General features: G+C 45.1%; 1 protein-coding gene across 5 annotated transcripts in view; it reads right to left on the reverse strand.

The window, feature by feature from the left end:
- The window catches only part of DIP2C (DIP2 acetate--CoA ligase C (putative)), a 311,707-nt gene that overhangs the window by 88,510 nt on the left and 199,892 nt on the right, over positions 1-23,305 (reverse strand). For all 5 annotated transcript variants that reach the window (XR_008686670.2, XM_055431717.2, XM_055431748.2 and 2 more), the window contains 9 exons: positions 18,431-18,522; positions 12,080-12,190; positions 7,269-7,392; positions 6,898-7,007; positions 6,672-6,774; positions 4,996-5,060; positions 2,865-2,958; positions 2,666-2,785; positions 1,395-1,509 (listed from right to left, as the gene is read on the reverse strand). Coding sequence is in view for 4 of the 5 variants with exons in the window: in XM_055431717.2 (XP_055287692.1) it covers positions 1,395-1,509; positions 2,666-2,785; positions 2,865-2,958; positions 4,996-5,060; positions 6,672-6,774; positions 6,898-7,007; positions 7,269-7,392; positions 12,080-12,190; positions 18,431-18,522 (934 nt within the window). In the remaining variant the exon portion in view is untranslated. The remainder of the gene's footprint in view (positions 1-1,394; positions 1,510-2,665; positions 2,786-2,864; positions 2,959-4,995; positions 5,061-6,671; positions 6,775-6,897; positions 7,008-7,268; positions 7,393-12,079; positions 12,191-18,430; positions 18,523-23,305) is intronic.

Consider the following 23,305-nt stretch of genomic DNA (forward strand, 5'->3'; position numbering starts at 1 on the left):
TCAAGCAAACCCTGGGAGATGGTGAAGGACAGGGAAGCCTGGCATGCTGCAGTCCATGAGGTCGCAAAGAGCTGGACATGACTGAACAACTGAACAATAACATGCTAAGCACAGCAGGGGTCCCCAACCTCCAGGATCTAATGCTTGATAATCTAAGGTAGAGCTGATGTAATAATAATAGAAATACAGTGCACAATAAACAGTAATGCACTTGAATCATCCCCAAACCACCACCTGTCCCTCTCCCCCTCCTTCCCCATCCACAGAAAATTGTCTTCAGGAAACTGGTCCTGGGTGTCAATAAGGCTGGGGATCGCTACTCTAAAGCATGTCTCTGGTGTTCAACGAACAGCAGTGTGGATCTGTTAATCCAAATTCCTGATTTATTCTCCTCCCACCCCTTCTCCTTTGGTGACCATAAGCTTATTTTCTCCATATGTGTTTCTGGGAACTACTGACAAATCCAGACAGGCCCTTCTAGCCCTTCTCACCCTGGGTAAAGTCAGCTCTTTTGAGCCGTAACTACAGCCTGTCTCTGATAGGCACCAACAACTCTGAAATGGGTGGTGATGCCGGAGTGATCTAGGACCAAGGGCATTGCATTTGCTGGTCTTAGCAAGAGCCCCAGCAGGCCAGCTCCACACAGTAGGAGACCCCAGACCCCAGATTCCTTTGAAGTGCTGCTGAATAGTTCAAAAGCTCAGAAAAACAGTGTGTTTACTCTGCAGCATATGTAGAATTGCCAAAAACGAAGACAACATAAAAACCATGTGTAAAAGGGAAAAGGGGTGGCCACAAAATTTTCGTTTCATCTGTTTGTTCTGTTGATGTTGATTAGACACTAAGTTGTGTCAGACTCTTTGCAACCCCATGGACTGCAGCATGTCAGGCTCCCCGTCCTCCACTATCTCCCGGAGTTTGCTCAAATTCATGTCCAATGAGTCAGTGATGTTATCTGACCATCTCATCTTCCACTGTCCCCTTCTCCTTTTGCCTTCCATCTCTCCCTGCATCAGGGTCTTTTCCAATGAGTCAGCTCTTCACATCAGGTGACCAAAGTACTGGAGCTTCAAGTTAAACCTGAGCCTAATACAAGCAAATGAAAATATGCATAACCTGCCAGGATGAGGTTCACTTCTCAGCATACCTACAGACAGACTTCTACTGACCTGGGAATTACAGTGAATCTCCAGAGTGATAAATAAGTTTCTAACTAATGAATTTAGACTATTTAAGAAAATCCATTCTAGCATATACAAGAATGAAAACTCATCTTGAAAGCTGGGTCCTATTTTTATTCTCACACCAAGATAAACTGTGAAGACTTCCGGGCCTCTGTTAGCTGCTGAATGAGACCCCTCCCCAGGCTGCCCACTGAGTTAATGGATTTGTACCTCCGGATGGCCACAGTGAGAGCCTCTGGTGAGCTGGCGCAGGGGCAGATGACCTCCTGGCGTAGACCTTTACTTTGGAAGACGTTGAGAAATGCATCACATGAAGAAATAGACCCTAGACAGAAAGAGGGGATGACAGTGGACAATTAAAAATATCCCGTAATATAAAATGCCTTTGAGGTTACAATTTAGGCACATGTGGAATTAGGCAGCATGGACATATACTTCATTTAACATAACTGACCATTTCTGCTACAATTAAAGCTAATATTATTCTCAAACACAGAACTCAAGAATTTAAAAAATGCAACTTCTATATTTAACCATACATTTTTGCTGACTGAAGAACTTTAGTAACTTTGCTGAGACTTGTTCTACCATTTTTCACATGCGTGTTCCAAGAGAGAACTCTAAACCCAACTAAATGAAGAAAACATTCCTCTATATTAATATGAGTGATGAGATCAAGATATAGAGTTATCAGGAACCTATCAGCTAAACTAGTTCCTAATACAAGTCTACCTTGCTTAAGACCTATTACTCTGCAGAGTTATGGGTAAAACCACTTGTGTATTAAACAGCTCACAATTTATGGAATTGTATTGTAAGCAGAAGAATCACTTATAAAACTAATATACAAAATTACCTGTTTGCAGATCAGATGTTCTTTAAGTGTATGATGCTTTAATTTAGAAACACAGATGCTGCAAAGTTTCCAATGTGATCAGAAACATTCATTCACTCATTTACTTTGCTTCTCGCTTATATGCCCTTCTCATGAAAAACAAGCTAGCAGAGTTTCTGTTTCAACTGACTGAAATATTTCTCAAGGTATATTAATAGTATTCTGTGCAATTGCTCATTTATTTTATCCAGGTAGTTTCTGGTACAGAATTTGATAATGAAATTCCATTAAAAATGACAAATTAAATTTCTTGATCAATAAACCTGCTATGGACCATAAAATAATCATAATTAGTATTTCATGAGCACTTATTATATTCCAAGGAACTGTACATAGGGACTGCTGCATATCTGATGACTGGGTACCATCTTGCAGCTAAAAGAAAGAGAAGAGTTTAACAAGTCACGCTTCCTCAGAATCAGGAAGGAGAAGAGCCAGGACTCCACCCCAGGGCTGTGGATGGACTTACAGGCCCTGGTGCCCTGAGGCCCTGGTAAGACTCTCCTTCACTAAGGTGAACACTAGGAAAGGGGAAACCAAAGCCCAGGGAACGAGGCTCCTCCTGCCCGCCTGGTCCTTCACTTACAGGGGTTTGCGCCGTCAGCCACTATCAGCATCCGGAGAGAGGAAAGGTTGATGTCTCTCTGATCCCTGTGCGCCACCAAGGCCCAGTGCATGTCCCGGGATTTGACACAGGCCACTTTTGCTAAAGGAGAAGCAGGTGCAGTGAGTGACCGCCTGTATCGTGGGATGTGTTGACACTGAGTGGCAGCCCCCCAACGCACCTTTGTACTGGCAGACCTTCTGAATCCAGGACAGCGGGTTCACCTTCATCAGTGCGTAGGGGATGCTGATCACATGCATCATGTTCATGACGCTCTGGAAGCAGGACACGGGGGTGAGCGGGCAGTGGGGTGGTGTGGGGATCCCATGAAGGGGGTGAGCAGGGGGCAGTGACGGAAGGTCCACATGGGCATGACCCTCCAAGAGGCTGCGGGCATGGAGGTGACTGCTCAGAGGGTGTCTTGGCACCCCCAGCTTCTACTGATACAACTCATGAGTCTAAGTCCAAATCCTTTTCTTAGAAAAACTTAAGTGGAACAATCACTTTTTATTGGGCTTTCAGTATTGAAGCTTAACTCTCTAGTGTACTCTATTCATTTTTATTCACAAAATTAATTTCCTTTATTAAATGTTACACTGAACTCCAAGCAGCAGTGAAGAGTTGTCTTAACCCTCACACTCTTCTATCTGGCCTGGCTCATGTAGACCAGGACCTGGAAAAAGCGCTTATTTCTTTAAATGGATGACAAAAACTACCTCTTTAAGTAAATGGGTTGGTACTCACACTTGCAGCGGGGACTCATACGTGGCTCATACTCATACTCATCCTCTGTGGCTGCACCCACTGAGCTGGCAAGAAGGAACTACGATGTGGGGAAGCACTAGACAAACCTACCCCATCATCTCTGCCCCCTTTGTGGGTGGAAGTGGTACGAGAGGGCACAGAAGGTCTGGAACAGCTCTGCCGGAAGATGACCACATGCCCCTCTCTGCACACGTGAGCCTGCTCACCGCCAGCACTCACTCCACACCTCGGGCTTGTTGCCCACTCCATGCAGGTTTGAGGCACTTTTCACCATAAAGATGATGCTTTGGAAGGGTGGGAGTTGTCTAGTCAGGGACCAGCCTTGCTCCAGAAGGTGGCAACCAGAAAGAGACTCCGCAACTGCCAGTTCCTGGGGCAGCAACCCAGAGCACAGCAACCAGCGGGTGACAACATTCATGAAATCTACCACAGAACTCTTGAAAGCAAGACTGTCACAGAAGAACTCCAAGAGCAACAGTTGTCAAGTAAGTAGATGGGCCAGGTACTCATTACACATGAGGCCATATGGTTCTCATACAAGGTCATCATTCCCACTGGACAGATGGGAAAACTGAGGCTCAGAGTGACTTGGGCAACAAACGATTCTTGGGCATGGGAGCAGGTGATGTGCCGTGTCACAAGCCACAGGAGAAGGACCAAGGTCCATCTTGGGTCCTCTGGGCTGTGCTCTTCCTGCAACATCAGCAGACAAGGGGAGTGTGCATGTGGGGCTGTGCTTGGATGTCTTACTGATGAGTGTCCAGGCACTCATGGGAAGTTGCTCAGCTGGAGCCCCAAACCTTTGTCTGCAAGAGGCTTACAAGCTCTTGTTCTAATAACTTCTGGTTTATCAGGAAATAACAAATTCCACTTCTTATAGTTATGTTCCAATCACTTGTGTAAAACTACTAGAATTTTTTGCTTCAAAAAAGATATAAAGTTTCAGCATAAGAAACTTAAAAAGAAAAATGGGTGAGTGGAAATCATCACATGTACAACAGACACAGGGAGCCTCTAAGCAGTGATGCTGAACACACCCTGAAGAAGGCCAACACTTCTCACACAGCACTAACAAAAATGAGGCCTCTACAATCACACTGAAGTTCTGACCAAGGGGAAATCTCTAAGTACTTTTCCCCTGCAGCGTAATTCCTGAAAAGTTCATTAAACAATGATTCACAGAGAGAAAAACCAGAATGTTGCAGCCAAATCAGATGTGTGGGAAAAGTGACCCAAATGCAAGACGTCAAGGTTTCTGCACAATCTGAGCTGCCGCCCACGGGAAGTGAGATCCTGAACTTTCCTGAGCCTGAGAAAGGCCATGGTCACACTGCAGCCCCAGAGGATGGCCCCCGACACACGCCAGCAGCTACCAACCCTCTGGTTTGCTGAGCTTTCGGAAGTTATGTTAGCCGACAACCGAAAACCTCCAACAATGGCAGCTTCTCTTTATCATGTGGGAGGAAGGGGTCAGATCACGACTCTAACCCTGACACTTAGCACATGCAAAGGTAAACAGGACAGCAGAGCCAGGCCATCACACTCACCGTGAGGATTCCATGCCAGAGCCCAACGTCTTTCTTGAAATCCAACACATTCACAATCGTTTCAGCTGTACAAATACAAAGATTTTAACAAAAGACAGTCATGGACCAAAGGACAAAGGAAATTCAGTATCACATCAGTGGCAAGGAATGGGTCTTAGAAAAGTATCACTCCACTGTCTCTGTAGAAATGTTGCAGCCTCCAGTCAGAGCCTCAGAGACAGTGGCCTGCCTGGAAGGCAGCTCTTCAACCATCACTTAACACCCCTCTCCTTCTCCTTTTATAATGTGTTTTCCCCCTCCCTTCCTTTTTCTTTCTTAAAATATTCTTTTCATGTCCCTCATATGTTCTCTCAAGAGAGGGAAATGCTGTGTACTTGGGAGGAGGAGGTAACTTCCAGCAAACGCACCACTAGAATGCTCGCCAAAGTCTCATACCAGGTGCCTTGCCCCCATTTCAAAAAGGGACATTCAAAATACACAGCCTGTATTCTATTTTATGCAAGATTTTTTTAAATGCAGAAATTAGGGAGCAAATTTACATTATCTATCCTCCCCAATGGCCACAAGAGTGACAGCTCTGGACCTTTGGGAAATTAGGGTAAGGAATACAGGTCATGAGGTGGTGAAAACAAATTGGAATTCAAACTGACAAACAGGGTGGTGATCATCAGAAGTGATGTGTCTTCATGTGTGAAATATCTGGACACTTGTCCAGGAACCGGACATCAGTGGAGCATCTCCTGAAAGAGTGCACTGCTCTTAAGAACGGAGACTGCCAGAAGAACGGTGAGAGAGAGAATGAGAACAGCAAGAAGAGCAAAGTGTCTCCTCCTGACAGTCTCCAGGAAGAGACTCCAGATGGCGGCAGCCTGTGACATGGGGAGACCTGATGGCAGCCCTTCCAGTGGAGGGAGCTATGGGTATGTGATCTGACCCTTCCTCCCAGGAACCATCAGCACTGTCAGCATGGTTATTATCCCCAGTCACTCTATCCCTGCACTCCCAGGACCACCGAAAGCAGCGCAAGGAGAGCACATCATGGAAACTAATGTTCGACTGTGAAGTACAGACCCAGAACCCCTGAGGCAGTGTAGGGAAGGGGCACGCTGTAGCACGGGGCATGTCTGTAAAGACCCCAAAGAGGTTCTGGTGTGCATCCAGGGGTGAACACACTCCAACCATGTCAACTCTGTGTTATGGCCTGAACTGTTTTCTCCCCAGTTCTTACCCTGGAGCCCTAACCCAGGTGTGACTATGTCTGGAGATGGGACTCTGAGGAGACAGTTAAGGTTACAGGAGCCCTTAGGGTGGGGCCTGACCAACAGAATGGTGTCCTAACGAGGAGAGGAAGAGACTCCAGAGCTCCCCTGGCACACAGAGGAGGCCCTGTGAGGACACGGCCAGAGGTCTCATCACAGGCCAGGAACCAGAGCCTGCAGCTCGGAGCGCTGGGCTCCATCCTCCAGACTGTGAGGCGGCAACACCTGCAGTTCAAGCCCCAGCCTACAGTGTCTGTTTTGGTTGCAGACTAGTTAGATGCCAACTAAACAGTCTGACAAATGGACCTTCAGGGTAGCCGGGAGAAAATCCGACTCTCCTTATGATTGGTGGGCACAATACGCACCTCTCAGGGATGGATCTGGGGTCAGGATCCCCCAGCTGGGGTCTGCCCATACCTTCTGTGTAGCCACACGCCTGTGTGAGGGCTTGGCAGTGGGTCAGAAGCGCAATCCTCGTCACGGTCACCCCGAGCACACTTCCATCCTTGCACGTCTTGTACTGCAATGAGAAGGGGCCAGGAGGGTAGAGCTCCAGGCCCACAGCCACCGCTGACCCTGAGCTGTGTAAGGGTTGCAGCACGTGTCACTCAGTTCCCCACCTTGTCCAGACCCAGCGACTCACCTCAATATACGCAGTATCATTATTTGCATCCTTAATGTGCGGGAACCAATCTCGAGGAGGTTTAGACAGATGTTTTGACTCTGTGACAAACCATAATAGTTTTGGCCAACCTTGGAAATAAAGAACAAGTTCCTTTCAGGCAAGCATCACTCAGAAGACAGGTGTGACCCCACCTTCCTGCTAATGGCAAGATCCACAGCAGCACAGGCCAGACCAAGTCTCTGTGTTTCCATCAAGTCTAAGGGCATGGCCAAGGTGCTGTGAGTCTCCAGGAGCCAGAGCCCACCACATGCAGGCTGGGAGACCTCCTGGGTGGACGACGTGTTAGCACAGACCATGGGGCACATCCTCCCTGCCTAGCACGGGCTCACCTTTGAACTGTGGGATCTCCCCCGTCGGGCTCTTTGGCAGCCCCTTGTGGCAAGCATCACTCGTCAAGGCTACAGTCACCCCACAGCTTCCAAGTAAGAACCCAATCTGCTGGCTTCCTGCATCCTGGAGACGGCAGCAAGGAGATAAGGTCACAAGTAGAGGTGATGGCCACTCTCCCGACAAAGCATCGTCTCACCCTGGGATGGCACCAACCCCTCAGCAGAGGCTCAATCAGAGAGTCAGGGCTCGGCTGACATCTGCAATGGTGGGGGCCAAACCTCATGCCCTCTGCCCGCTGCCTAACCTTGGACAGGGCACGAGTTTGGTCTCAGTCCTGTCATCTGCACCATCCCCTTGGCCTGCTGTGAGGGGCGCACACAGGGAGCTTGGTGCGTGCTAGTGTGCTCATGGGGTCTCGTTTCATTCCCCTCCGGTTGAACAACACCATGATCATGGGCTACAGAGAGGATCCATGAACATGCCTCTGGTCAGGACACTGATCCCAAAAAGTCTATGATCACACCCATGCCCACCACGGAAACAAACATGCGTCATGGAGTGAGGGCACCACTGCACGGACTGAGCAGCAGCATTTGGGAGCAGACGCTGTGGGAGAGGCAAGCATCGGTGGCGCCAGCCCAAGCACCCAGCTGCCCACCAGTCAGGTAATTCACTTTCCTTACTCCCAGCACTCCCTCCAGCAATGATTGAGAAAACAAAGCTGTGGAGTAGCCAGCATTCCTGGAAGGGAAACATCAGGACTGCGGTGAGGCCATCAGCTCCTTCCTTCCCACTCCAGTAAAATCAGTAGCATCAACATCTCAGAACCACATCTTCCCAGTGCCTAGCTCCCACGTCTCACTGCAGACTGACAAGCTCTTCTCTACAAGGAATCCTGCATGACCAGCCTCCACATAACCTTGAAGCCCCAAGAAGGGGAGGTGGCCTGGTGCTTGGCGCATGGGGACCTTCCCATCCCAGGACCCTTATGAGACTTTTCCTTCAAGTAGAGATTTTTCAAAGAGAATTATATAATCTGTCACTTCACTGTGAATGCGGGCATCACATCATCAAAAGCTGGACCAGGCCAGGGGCAGGGAAATGGCTCTGCAGCCAGGTTTGGGGACAGGAAGGCGCTTCTCTGTGATCGTGAACTTTCAGGGAACACCTACAAACAGGGCACTCAGACTGGCTCAGGGGAGCTCCGAGGGCCACTGTCAGACCTGCCAGGGCTCACAATGCAGGCCTGTTGTCCCCTAAGTCCTGTATTTCTAACATCTCCTCCTAAAGACCCTAAAACACAGAGGAGGGGTAGAGAGTAACCAGGATCAGGATCCGTGGCTACCATGAAATTCAGCTTTGCACCTGCTCCTCAGCGTCTTCTTGATCTGGAAACTCTACTCAGAGGTCCAGGTGCATGCCCACTTTGCAGAGCCAGCCCTGCCTGCTCACTGGGCTGAGATAAGACCCTGCTGCCTGCTCTCAGAGGGCCCCCAGTCTCCTTCACACACTTGGACCCCTGAAGTTAAGCCCAGCTTGACCCCATCTTCAGCCCTCCATGGGTCAGCTCTCCTGGACTCCGGGTCAGCGCCCTGAGCCCGATCCTTGGGAGCCCACCCACACCCCACACCGCTGTGAGGAAAAGGCTCCACAGAAGCTGCTCAGGAGGCACGAGAACCACTGTCCTGTGGCTGGAGCGCTCCCCTCTCCCATGCTGCCTGTGCGACTTTCCCTGGAACGGCTCTTTCTGGCCTGTGCCGGCTGGGGCCTTCCTCTGTAGAGCTGAGCTGTTGGGCCACAAAATCTCACACGCTCTCCTGTGCTGTGGAAGGAAAGGTGGACCACCTCTGAGTGCCAGCCTCCCCCTCACTGTCATCCTCTCTCCAACAGAGCTGTGAGTGTCGTCACTTGCTAGGCAGTCTCTCCACACCCACAGTCTGTGACAGGTAACTTCTCAAGCAGCATTAAACGCGGCCAGTTTAACTGACCATCCCCTGCCCAGTCCCATCTCAGTCTCCCAGTCAGACAGCATCAGCCATACTCATGAGGATTCTCTCTAGTAAATGTGAGGTGAGTATACGGAAGCCCTCTTTCATGAACGCTGTATTTGTGGCCCTGAAACTACCAGCTGGTGCTTTTCCAATTTTGATGTTTGCCTGCCCAAACTGCTAGCTTCTCAGCAAGTGGGTCATGTGCTAAATTCTAAGGAACGGACAGTCTGCACTGGTACAGGACAGCGAGCCCCCTCTGAGTCCAGAGGCAGATGCTGATGCGCCAGGTGCTGCTGGGCTGGACTCCTGCGGCCTCAGGGCTCACTCAGTCTCTGGTCTACGGAACTGAATGCACAATTCCACCTCTGGTATAGCCTTGTCACTCCCCATGCTGGCAGATGGGAAACTGGCTTCACAGCTCCCGCCAGCCCACAGGTCTACTCTACTGTCATTTGGCCTTCACAGACCAGCTCAGCACCCTCAAGAGGGTGGAGAGGACAACCACCGTCCACATCTGCCCACCGTGGCACAGACCTTGAAGACCTGTCCACTCTGTGGCCAAGTCCCAGAGGGATATCCCTTTCTACTCCTATGAACTTCTCGAGTGAAAAACCAGCCTTCACCCCTTATTCCAAGAATAATAATAAAGAAACACACATGGGACTAAGTTGTTCTGTGAGGCTCAGCAACACTCAAAACTTGGAAAATTTGGTTCTCTTTAGGCCCTTTAAGACAAGGTTAGTGTGCACAGGACTGGTGGCTAGAAGATTCAAAACTTCATCTCCAGTGCCACTGTTCGGGTCTCACCTTGTGCTGGATAGCAACCAAGCCAGTGCATTCTTACATTTAAAAGTAAGAAAAGTTTTCTGAGGACAAACATTATGTTCTGAAGGCACAGACTGAGCCCAGTGCACAGCTCCTGGCTTCATGACAGCCAGTGAGTCATCTCCTGGTTCTGTCCTTTCAGGCGTGTTCTGAGGGAGAGAGGGCCAGGAAGAAACCCCAGCTTTTTCTTCTGAGAGAGGGTTCCCGGTCCTGAGGTTAACAGTGACCATATGAGGGTCTGAATGGGCCTGGGAGATGAGTGAGACAGAGCCACGTGGCAGGCCACAGCCGGGAACACCTATGACGGCTACAGGCAAATCTCAGGAACCCCAACAGGTGCAGGTGAGGCACCCCGCCTTCGCTCAGCAACTTGTGGTCAGGATGTGGCAGAGCCAGGTGCCTCTTCGTTCAAGTGATCTTCCTCTGCAAACTAGCCCTGGTCTGGAAGACAGCAGGCTCTGCACGTAAAGTAGACCCATCTACTTTCTACGTGTGACGAGTGAGCAACAACTGCCACTCACGACGATAAACAGTCAGGGGTCCGCTCACTGCAGTGCTCATGGAGAATCTGCGTCTCCACTTGTAGGCCTACAAATCCCTCCTGATTATCATCCGAGAATTCAAAGGAACCCCAGTCCCCTCCATTAGGTGTCAATTAAAAAGGAGCATCACACACCTGAGTGCCTTCCCCGATCAGCAACACCACCAGAGAACCACAGGGGAGACCATGGTTACTGCTCAGGGAATCCTCAAGCCCTTCTGCATTTCCTGTCAATTGTGACGGTCACAGGGCTCAGGGAGATGAGGAAGCACTTTATTGGATGTGTAACACACCCCAAAAACGCTAGAGGCAAACCCTTGCAAATATCGGGGCTCTCCTCAGGCCACTAGAAAGTGCTCTGATGTCAGGGGCTGCAGGGCTCACCCCACTTCCAGAGCCATTTGCAGCCTTGCCCTCCTTGCAAGTGCACCCAGGAGGCCAAGTAGGAAACCTGCATATTTTCTACCCAGGAAATGGAAACAGCAACCATTCCCCAATCACTTTCTAAAGTAACCCCACGTTCTTTCCTTCTGACCCCAGGAGCAGAGTTTCAAAGGCACCCACACACCATGAGCAGACCTTGAGGCATTTCCCCATTTTTATATCAGAGTAACCACAAAGACAGCTGGAAGATTCTCTGGAAACTCTGAGCCTGAGCACGTGAAAACCCTACATTTTGAAGCTGGGAGAGTCACCTCACACAGTTTGTTCATGATGATGTACTAAACGATGCCCAGTGAATCCAGAGTGGAGCCCCAGGGCACAAGCCGTAACACAAGCAGTGGCAGAACCCCCACAGCCGTGGGTTCCATCTCCTTCCACAGGATCAGAGAGTCTCTGGAGGACCATCAGCACCAACCCCAGCAGAGCCTCCTCTCCTCACCCTCCCCGTCCAAAGTTGTTGCAGGTTTGCGGGGCGAGAAGCAGTCATTTACGTGGACAAAGACACACACTGCTGTGCAAGATTCTGACACTGGACTGCTAGATAAGTTATTTATTCTTCTTTAGAATAAGACTCAACAAATTATAGCTGAACCTGGGACTTGACAACATCCTAACACCCAAACAAACGTGACAACTGCCACCCCTGAAAAATAAGTAAACAATCTACCATCTACTCAGATTTTTAGCACAGTGACACTGAAAAACAAGCCACTGGAATGCCTGGCTTTCTGGCAGATCTCCCTGCTCAACACACAGAAGGCAACACCACCAGCAGCAGCTGACTCCGGCCACTGAGCTGACCAGAGAGTCAGGGCTGGGATGGCTGACGAGAATGGCAGAGAGTCTCAAGAGACAAGGTAGGTAGCCCTGGGCTTGCTGATACACATGCTGCTGAGAGGAAAGCTCTACAGACACCGTTTGCACATTCCAGCCCCACAACAGAACCTTCCAGTATGGCCAAGCTCACATTCCTGGCCAAGAGGCCTCAACAGAAAGACGGGTTCTTTACCTTTCTGGTGAGGGGCACCTCAATGGGCACAGGCACGACTTCGGCCAGCAGGCAGCCGTAGAAAGCCACCATGGAGGCAGCGGGGTCATTGTTGGGGAACACCAGTGCTACCTGGACCCAGAGAGAGAGAGAAGGATTAACACTGACACCATTCCACTAGAAAAAATTAAGATACCCCATTTAAAAATGCATTTTACTAAGACACATTTTAATAAGTTATCAGATACTCTTCCTTTAGCTCATATGAAAGAAAAACAGATTATCCATGGTCCTCTCTGCCACCGCATCAGAATGCAACTATCCATTCTGTTTACGTTATCTTCCCCAATGCCATGTACTTTTACATAGACGAAATCAGTATGTACATACTACTTGTCTCTCACTATTGTCACTGGGCTCTAAAGTGTGTCCCTGTGCTTCCACATGGTCTTCACCATGGTGACTGCATGCTGGGCACGCCCTCCCTAAAGTGCTAGACTCAGAGCAATGCTATTCTGACCCCGGTTTGACTTTAGCACCCCAAGCCTTGGTTTTCTTACCTGAAATGTGAGAATACTAGCTAGTAGAACCTACATGTTAGTGTTGTAGTAAAGGTCAAGTGAGAAAATGTGTAAGGCTCACACTATGCCTGGCACATGGCAGGTGCCATGAATGGCACCCACCCAAAAGGCCCCGGGCTTGGCCGGCCCTCACAGCAAAGGTTTCTGTGAACACTGGCCCACACCTTCCACCACACACTGCCTCTTGGGCTCAGCCTGTGAAGAGCTAGGAGCAGAATAATCATGGAATTCTAAAAGGTAAATTTAAATTACTATCCAAATAGCCAAATAATGCATTGTATGATTTTTCAAATGTTTTCTGATAGTCCTCAAAAGAATCTTAAGAACACTCTTTTACCAGACAGGCTGATAATTATTTATTCTTGTATGAACTGTGCTTCATTTCCTGTGCCTATTTATCTGCTAGTATTTATATAGTATTAACTCTTATATTTGATGCAAAAACTTCTTGATATAATGCTTTCTATTTTCATGAGTGCATTTAGTGGCGTATGTACACTTGTCAAGTTTTTCCTGTACGTTATCACCAAGTGTTTGACAAACTCTTCACCCCATTTAAGTTCACCTGGCGCTCAGGTCAGCATCTGCAGTGGAGCTAGCACAGGGTCCGTCTGCTTGCTCTCCCTCATCCGACGCTCCTTCTGGAGTGGCCCTCCCTACTCCAGCCCAAGCAGCCACCTTTAGGATGGAACAGGCAGTCCCACTTTCAGATCCGCCCTCTCCCCCGCTCCCCCAGAGCTCTGTAGGACTCTGTCTCACATGAACACAAGCTCTTCCCACATGTTACTGTTGCATCGGCACTGCCCTTCCTTGTTAATTTACCACATAAACCCCGTGATTTAGCAGATGAATGTTTTTTGTATTACTCTATTAAGAAATTTAACCCATTTTTCTTTAGAAACACCCTACCTAGAAGTTACTTTGTCATGAACAGCTGGATAAAACATCTTAATCACCTCTACATCTAAGTAAGCAGGTTGGCATAAAGGATTCAGATAACAGCTGAGGACAGAGAAGGCTGCGTCTTAACTCTGACCCTGCAAGCAACTCAGGATAGCTGATGGAAACAAAATTATGTTTGGGATTATGTGAAGATTTTCTTTCTATATGGCATTCCTAATGAAACCATAAGGCCATTAAAAGCCATGCTGCACTACTGAAGAATTTTAAGAAACTCTGCGATAAAACTGTTAATGAGATATTAATCTTAATTTTGTCCCCAAAACACCCAAGCAGATGCCAGGCTACCATTAGTAGGACTTCCAAGGAGGAATGAAAGGATTTATTTGCATGTCTCTGCATATAAACCACAAACTATTTTAAAGATGATCTGAGGTTTGCACTGGCCTCAGGTATTCTGTCTTCAACTGGTGATCTGAGAGTAGACAGCATCTGTTTTTAGATCTGGGTCTAGCAAAACAACAATATTCAGTCAAACGTGTGCAAAGCATCCAGGGCACCACTGCTGCTAAGACTGCTCTCCCTGAACCAAAACAGAGGAAAATACAGGAGATGCTGCAGTTCCTCTCCAGACTAGTCAGTCCACCCCAAAGTCCTCCTAGAATACGTAGTCTGCATCCAGGAGTCTTCAAGAGCACAGCACTGAGCAAAAGAAGGCGCCGCTTCCACAGCTAGACTGTGGATCAACGAATCACCAAGATTCTGGTCTGGTGTCATCCCAGCTCTGTTCAAAGGACAGTCAATTTGATCCAGGATTTAAAATTCCCACTGCTTGATCACTAAAGTTCATGCTGAAAATGCCATGTTATATAACCTGGCAGAGTTGGGTTAAAACAGGATGAAATGTTATATTAACATCAAGTGAATTAAAGCAAAATACAAAACTGTATATTATGCTCTCAAAAATATAAAAGTAACATAGAAAACAGTCAATACCTACAACCTCTTTTTTTAAGAATTTAAGAAAGGGAAGACTATTTGTATCATTCTCACCACATTTCCCTTTTATATCTCTATCAGTCACAAGTCCTGTGTTTTGGGAACTGCACAGTGATTCCAGTGCAATACACATATGGATGCTTCATTTTCATAAACCCACAAAGTTTCTTTCTGTTCGATTCCCTATGTCTTTCCTGGCATTTCATTGCACTTGTCTATGCACAGAGCATAATAGGCATCAACAGACCACCTCCTTGGTCTGCTCTCCTCTATTGGTCTTCCCATACCAGCCACACACCACAGAACTCCCCTCAGTCCTTTCCGCTCTGTCCTAGAAACTGACCAAGAGCTCCAGGCTTGCTTTTTCTCCCCAAGAAGTTGTCTCAGATTCCAGAAGCTCCCAAAATGAGAACACTCTCTGCCCTTCTAAAACAGTCCAGCTGTATCTCTCACCATCTATTTTGGAGAACTTTCTCATTTTCCAACTTACAGATAGCCAATTATCAATATCTTCATTTTTTCCCCTAACATAGCAAGCTCCCTGAAGGCAGGATTCACATATGATGGATCTCTGTTTATTCCACAGCTCCCACTACAATATCCAGAAACCTTTTCAGCTTAGGCACATAAATGCTTTTTCAAAGCAGGCACCCCTCCCAAAGTGCATTAGGAAGGTCACCCACATAAAAAGCATCTATAATTTTTATGCCAAAGACAGAAAGTTCATTATCCTTGGGAGAATTACATTTAATTTAAAACAATTTTCAAAGCGGTAAAGAACCTGTTTATTGTGATAGAAGGTTACTATCAACTGAATACTACAGTGGCATATGATTATTTAATAGGCATTTATATGCACATGCCATATCCCAGCCACATGAATACCTTTCAAAGGAATAATTCAGAAATGCAGCCCTCCTCACACAATTCAAACCACCTGCTGAAGAAAATAGTTTCACATACTCTATCAAAATCTGGCCCCACATTCTTTCTTACAGCTGAACAGAGATGGTTTATTTTACAACTGTTACTGAAAATGAACTTTAAAAATTTGCAGGCCAAGACTTAAAAAAAAAATGACTCTACTGAGGCCTACTAACCAAATTATAAGGGAGACATTATCCATGCAACTGACATTTTATTGTGATAAAATGAATATAACTAAGTTTATCATGCTGCCTGTTTTCAAGTATACAGTTCAGTGGCATTAAGTACATTCACACTGTTGTAAAACCATCATCAACTATACATTTCCAGAACATTTTCACTTTCCTAAACTGTAACTCTGCTCCCATAAACAGTTAACTCATTTTTTCCTCCTTCCCACAGCCCCTGGTCACCTTCATTCTTCTGTCTCTAGGAATTTAAGTACTCTAAGTACCTTGTATGAATGGAACCATACAATATTTGTTCTTTTGTGACTGGATTATTTCACTGAGCATAATGTCCTCAAGGTCCCTCCACGTTGTAGAACATATAAGGATTTCCTTCCTTTATAAGGCTAAATAACATTACACAGTATGAATATACCATATTCTGTTTATCCATTCACCCCACCATGATGCTTGAACTGCTGCCACATTTTGGGTTTTGTGAATACTGCTGCTGTGAAAAGTAGTGTAGATGTTTATCTGTTCAAGTTCTTGCTTGCAGTTCTTTTGAATTACTGGGTCAAATGTTTAAATTTTTTAAGGAACCACCATAGTATTGTTTTCCACAATGGCTACACCACTGCTACTGCTGCTAAGTCACTTCAGTGGTATCGGACTCTGTGCGATCCCATAGACGGCAGCCCAACAGGCTCCCCCATCCCTGGGATTCTCCAGGCAAGCACACTGGGGTGGGTTGCCATTTCCTTCTCCAATGCATGAAAGTGGAAAGTGAAAGTGAAGTCACTCAGTTGTGTCCGACTCTTTGTGACCCTGCACCCTACCAGGCTCCTTGGTCCATGGGATTTTCCAGGCAAGAGTACTGGAGTGGGGTGCCATCGCCTTCTCCGGCTACACCACTATATTCCTAAAAGCAATAGAAGGGTTCCAACTTCTCACTGTTGCTAACAATCATTATTTTTTCATCCTAATAAGTGTGAGGTGGTATCTCACTGTGGTTTTGATGTATGTTTCCCTAATGATTAGTAATGCTGAGCATATATTTTCATGGGCTTATTTGGCTATCTGTAAATCTTTCAAAGAAACAGGTCTATTCAAGCACTGTGACTGGTTTTTAAACTTTTGTAAAATATATGATTTGCAAACATTTCTCCCATTTATGTTTTCACTCTCGACAATGTCCTTTGGTGCACTGAAGGTTTTAATTTTGATGAAGTGCAATCTACCAATTTTTTTTTATTCTCTTTGCTTTTGGTGCCATATCTAAGAAATCATTGCCAAATTCAATGTCATGGAACATTTCCCCTATGTTTCATCCAAAGAGTTTAGGTCTTTAATTCATTTTGAGTTAACTATTTAATATACACTATGTGTGTGCCAAGTCACTTCAGTCATGTCTGACTCTGCAACCCTATGGATTGTAGCCCACCAGGCTTCTCTGTCCATGGGATTCTCCAGACAAGAATACTGGAGTGGATGGCCATGCCCTTCTCCATGGGATTTTCCCAATTCAGGGACCAAACCTGTGTCTCTTGGGTCTCCTGCATCAGCAGGCAGGTTCTTTATCACTAGCACCACCTGGGAAGCCCCAATAAAAGGAATAAAGGTTCAATTTTGGGTTTTTGGTTATAGATATCCAGTTTTCCCAGCACCATTTGTTTGAGTACACTAGCCCTTCTCCCATTTAATGTCTTAGCATCCTTCTTGAAAGTCACTTAACCATATATGTGAGGATTTATTTCTGGGCTTTCTATTCCATTCCTTTGTTCTGTATCCATACTTGTGTTAATACCACACTGTTTTGAATACTGTAGCTTTACAGTAAGTTTTATAATGAGGAAATGTGAGACCCATGATTGACTTTTAAAAGCTAGAGGTCAAACATGTTCATTAAATTGCAAAGAATCATAGCCTACCACAGAATCTTAGGGCTGCAGCAATCTTATTAAACATTCCTCATAATGAATCCATGCTTTTGTAATATCTTATAAGTAAATCGCAGCTTGTATTCTTGCTCATTTATGCTGCTCTACAATGAAACTTCTATAAAATTCACTTGGAGTCCTTTGGTGCAGGTGGATATCCCAGTCTTGGGGCGTGAAGGTACAGAGCAACATATGGAAAAAAAGGTTACTCCACATAAGGCAAGAAAAGTAGGCTCTACATGTAGGCCCACATCTTACTCATGGGTAAAGCTTGGGCCAGATTAACTGCTCTGTGTTTAACATTAAAAAGGAAATACTAACATCTGATCTCAGTAAATTGGCATACTGCAGTAAGAATAAAATTCTTTTTGATGAAAGACAGTAGCCTGTATCTACAAGGAATGTACCAGCGGTTTGCTGCAAGGATTCTTGGTATCACTGACTAATATAAAAAAGTTCACAAGCACACAACTGTCCTGCGTCCTCAGACAGCTGTTTCACATTAGGCCACATGTGTCAGGGGTTAGGAACATATGTCCTGGGGCTGGACAGAAATGGCTGTGAGCACTGGCCACACCATTTTCTGGACATGTGCCTTCATCTGATATGACTCTTATCCTCTCAAGTCCCAGTTTCCTTGTGGATAACCCATAAGAACTACTACAGTCACGCTTACTGAGCTACTATAAAGGTTACACCTGCTGAATAATTTCTTCTGGCTTGTGGTAAATATTAAGAAAGCCTGATTTGGTAATACGAGTATCAGGAGGCACTAAACTTTGCAACTTTAAAACAGTAGGTGTTTTCTCCACCTCAGATCATGTGTCCTGCAGATGCAATAATTTAAATTGCACTTACCCTATCTCCAGGTCGCACCATAGGTTCTTGTTTTGTACCTAATTTATGCAGAATGTTGTAAGCAACCTTCATACTTCTTGTCCACAGTTTGCCTATCAATACAAATTATAAAGACACAATTAATTGTACACATGCATTTTCTACTGTGTATATGTATGCACACCAACCTATATTGACAGTATTACTTTTTCATTTTAAGCTTTCAAGTTATTCTGAGTCCTTAGAATCCAGATGGGAAACAAAAGCCAGCAACTCTGACTTATAAAACCTGAGCAGCATGAACACCAGAATAAGGTAATAATACAAACACCTAGGGTGCTAAGAAAGTACAGCAAAGCCACAGAGAATTTAACTATCATCCCAGAAGTAGGGGAGGATTTCTAGGGAGTAAAACAGGGGAGGGACCACGGCATTAGTGAGTTACCACTAATTTATGTTGCTCAAAATGACACATATTTTCCTCTTTTAATGAGGCCTGTTTTGTGTGGTTCAGTTCAATCATGTCTGACTCTTTGCAACCCAATGGACTGCAGCATACCAGGCTTCCCTGTCCATCAACAACTCCGAGAGCTTACTCAAACTCACGTCCATTGATGCCATCCAACCATCTCATCCTCTGTTGTCCCCTTCTCCTCCCCGCTTCAATCCTTCCCAGGATCAGAGTCTTTTCCAATGAGTTAGTTAGTTCTTTGCATCAGGTGGGCAAAGTATTGGAGTTTCAGCTTCAGCATCAGTCCTTCCAATGAATATTCAGGGCTGATTTCCTTTAGGATTGACAGGCTGGATCTCCTTGCAGTCCAAGGGACTCTCAAGAGTCTTCTCCAATACCACAGTTCAAAGGCATCAGTTCTTCACGGCTCAGTTTTCTTTATGGTCCAACTCTCACATCCATACATGACTACTGGAAAAACCATAGCTTTGACTAAACAGACCTTTGTCAGCAAAATAATGTCTCTGCTTTTTAATATGCTGTCTAGGTCTGTTATAGCTTTTCTTCCAAGGAGCAAGCATCTTTTAATTTCACGGCTGCAGTCACCATCTGCAGTGATTATGGAGCCCAAGAAAATAAAGTCTATCACTGTTTCCAGTGCTTCCCCATCTATTTGCCATGAGGTGATGGAACTGGATGCCATGATCTTTGTTTTCTGAATGCTGAGTTTTAAGCCAGCTTTTTCACTCTCCTCTCACTTTGATCAAGAGGCTCTTTAGTTCTTCTTCACTTTCTGCCATACAGGTGGTGTCATCTGCGTATTTGAGGTTATTGATGTTTCTCCCAGCAATCTTGATCCCAGCTAGTGCTTCATCCAGCCCAGCATTTAGCATGATGTACTCTGCATATAAGTTAAATATACAAGATGACAGTATACAGCCTTGAAGTACTGCTTTTCCGATTTGGAACCAGTCTGTTGTTCCATGTCCGGTTCTAACTGTTGCTTCTTGACCTGCATACAGATTTCTCAAGAGGCAGGTCAGGTGGTCTGGGATTCCCATCTCTTTCAGAATGTTCCACAGTTTCTTGTGATCCACACAGTCAAAGGCTTTGGCATAGTCAATGAAGCAGAAATAGATGTTTTTCTGGAACTCTCTTGCTTTTTCCATGATCCAGCGGATGTTGGCAATTTGATCTCTGCTTCCTCTGCCTTTTCTAAAACCAGCTTGAACACCCGGAAGTTCACGGTTTACGTATTGCTGAAGCCTGGCTTGCAGAATTTTGAGCATGACTTTACTAGCGTGTGAGATGAGTGCAACTGTGCAGTAGTTTGAGCATTCTTTGGCACTGCCTTTCTTTGGGGTTGGAATCAAAACTGACCTTTTCCAGTTCTGTGGCCACTGCTGAGTTTTCCAAATTTGCTGGCATATTGAGTGCAGCACTTTCATAGCATCATCTTTCAGGATTTGAAATAGCTCAACTGGAATGCCATCACCTTCACTAGCTTTGTTCATAGTGATGCTTTCTAAGGCCCACTTGACTTCACATTCCAAGATGTCTGGCTCTAGGTCAATGATCACACCATCGTGATTATCTTGGTCGTGAAGATCTTTTTCGTACTGTCCTTCTGTGTATTCTTGCCACCACTCCTTAATATCTTCTGTTTCTGTTAGGTCCATAACCATTTCTGTCCTTTATCGAGTCCATCTTTGCATGAAATGTTCCCTTGGTATCTCTAATTTTCTTAAAGAGATCTCTTGTCTTTCCTATTCTGTTGTTTTCCTCTATTTCTTTGCTTTGATCGCTGAGGAAGGCTTTCTTATCTCTCCTTGCTCCTTTGGAACTCTGCATTCAGATGCTTTTATCATTCCTTTTCTCCAGGTTCTATAAGCTTTCAGAAGCAGTCAAGGTGTTAAGAGATTTGCAATAATAATAAAGTGAAAGTGTCTCAGTCTTGTTCTACTCTTTGTGACCCCATGGACTGTAGCCTGCCAGGCTCCTCTGTCCATGGCCAGAATACTGGAGTGCATACCCATTCCCTTCTCAGGGGATCTTCTCACCCCAGGGACCAATCCCAGGTCTCCCACACTGCAGGCGGATTTTTTACCATCTGACCCACGAGGGAAGCCCAAGAACACTGGAGTGGGTAGCCTATTCCTTCTCCAGCAGATCTTCATGACCCAGGAATCGAACCAGGATCTCCTACATTGCTGGTGGATTCTTTACCAGCTGAGCCACCAGGGAAACAATAGTATAGTAAAGATAACAACAATTTGAACTATTTCCTATAAATGCAATATCTGTTCTAATCTCTTTCCTATTTAAAATGCAAAAGCTAAATTAACATACAGTCTGAATGAAAAGAATCTGAATTTGTCTTATTTCATATTGGTTTCTGTAGCAACACAATTTAGGGTTGCTCCTGTCTTCCTACCAGTGGTTTATCAATTTGTCTCCCCCTTTAGTGACTGGGGACAAAGCGGACTTTTCACTGTTTCTGATTCCTGTAATTCCTAGACATTCCTGGCTCGTAGTATGTGCTCAACAAATGTTTGTTTTATTAACAGCATATTAAGCAAGTTGTAAAAAGCACAACAAAGGTCCATCTAGTCAAGGCTATGGTTTTTCCAGTGGTCATGTATGGATGTGAGAGTTGGACTGTGAAGAAAGCTGATTGCCGAAGAATTGATGCTTCTGAACTGTGGTGCTGGAGAAGACTCTTGAGAGTCCCTTGGACTGCAAGGAGATCCAACCAGTCCATTCTAAAGGAGATCAATCCTGGGTGTTCATTGGAAGGACTGATGCCAAAGCTGAAACTCCAATACTTTGGCCACCTCATGCGACGAGTTGACTCACTGGAAAAGACTCTGATGCTGGGAGGGATTGGAGGCGGGAGGAGAAGGGGACGACAGAGAATGAGATGGCTGGATGGCGATGGACATGAGTTTGAGTGAACTCCGGGAGTTGGTGATGGACAGGGAGGCCTGGCGTGCTGTGATTCATGGGGTCGCAAAGAGTCAGACACGACTGAGCGACTGAACTGAACTGAAAAAGCACAAAATTACTGTATTCGTTTCAGCCTACTTCTTGAGTAATGAGAGTAATTACTGTGACATTTTATTCACGCCCCTCTTTCACCTTCCTTACCTCCATCTCCTCAAGACTGGCTACTTTACAATTATTTGGTTTTCATTTGGTGATTGCATTTTCTCCCCAAAGAGTTACTAGCCATTAGAAATAACCCAGGGAGTTATTTTTTTCCTAAAGAAATCACAAATACTTTGTGCTGTCAGAGTTCTTTAATGTGAACAATGTTATGAAATTATTTTGGCTGAACAAACAATTACAATCAACTTGTTTTAACTGAAACAAAAAATCAATGTGTTGTAAACTAACACATCAATTACGATCAATTAGCAACATTATATTTTCTTAAAAATTTCAACTTCATTCTCAGTTTGGAATATTAAAGTTGATATCATCATAAAGTCATACAAAAGCCAATTTACAACAGACAATTTGAAAAAGGCAACAACACACTTTGGCAAAGTTCTAGAAATATTCTTCTAGTAGAAAAAATAAACAGCAAATTGTTGACTTAAATTAAAGACAATATAACAGTTCTTGTCTGATTTAGAAAGGAGAATGAAAAAAAATTCCCAACTAGAAACACTCACCCAGGCAAAGTTATCATTCAGAACTGAAGGACAGATAAAGTTTTCCAGACAAGCAAAAAGCTAAAGAAATTCTTCACCACTAAAGCAGTCTTATAAATCCTTCCAATAAACAAAAGATGAGAAAACACTTTCAAATTCATTTTACAAGGCCTGTGTTATCCTGGTATCAAAACAAGGACACCATGTGAAAATTAAAAGACCTGTAGAATACAGATGCACAAATCCTCAACAATATATTAGCAAACCAAATTCAATAATATGTTAAGATGATCATACACCATGATCAAATGGAATTTATTCCAGAAATCCAAGGATGGTTCAACATACACAAATCAATTAATGTGATTAATACGGCACATTAACAGAATGAAGGATAAAAATCATATGACCATCTCAGCTGATGCAGAAAAAAAATTTTTTTAATTCAATATCCATTTATGATAAAAACTCTCAACAAAGTGGGTACAGAGAAAACATACCTCAACAAAACAAAAGTCCTATATGACAAATTCACAGCTAACAGCACACTCAATAGTGAAAAGCTGAAGCATTTCCTCTAAGATTCAGAAATAAGACAAGGATGCTCACTTTTGCATGTTTATTCAATATAGTATTGTAAGTCCTAGCCAGAGTAACCAGGCCAAAAAAAAAAAGCATCCAAACTGGAAAAGGAAGATGAAAAACTGTCACTACTTGCAGATAACATGACATTATACATAGAAAACCTTAAGACAATACAGAAAAAAGAGTAATAAATGAATTCAGTAA

Source organism: Moschus berezovskii, chromosome 15 (assembly GCF_049115385.1).
Source record: "Moschus berezovskii isolate FMDL1 chromosome 15, NW_MosBer_1.0, whole genome shotgun sequence".
NCBI lineage: Eukaryota > Metazoa > Chordata > Mammalia > Artiodactyla > Moschidae > Moschus > Moschus berezovskii.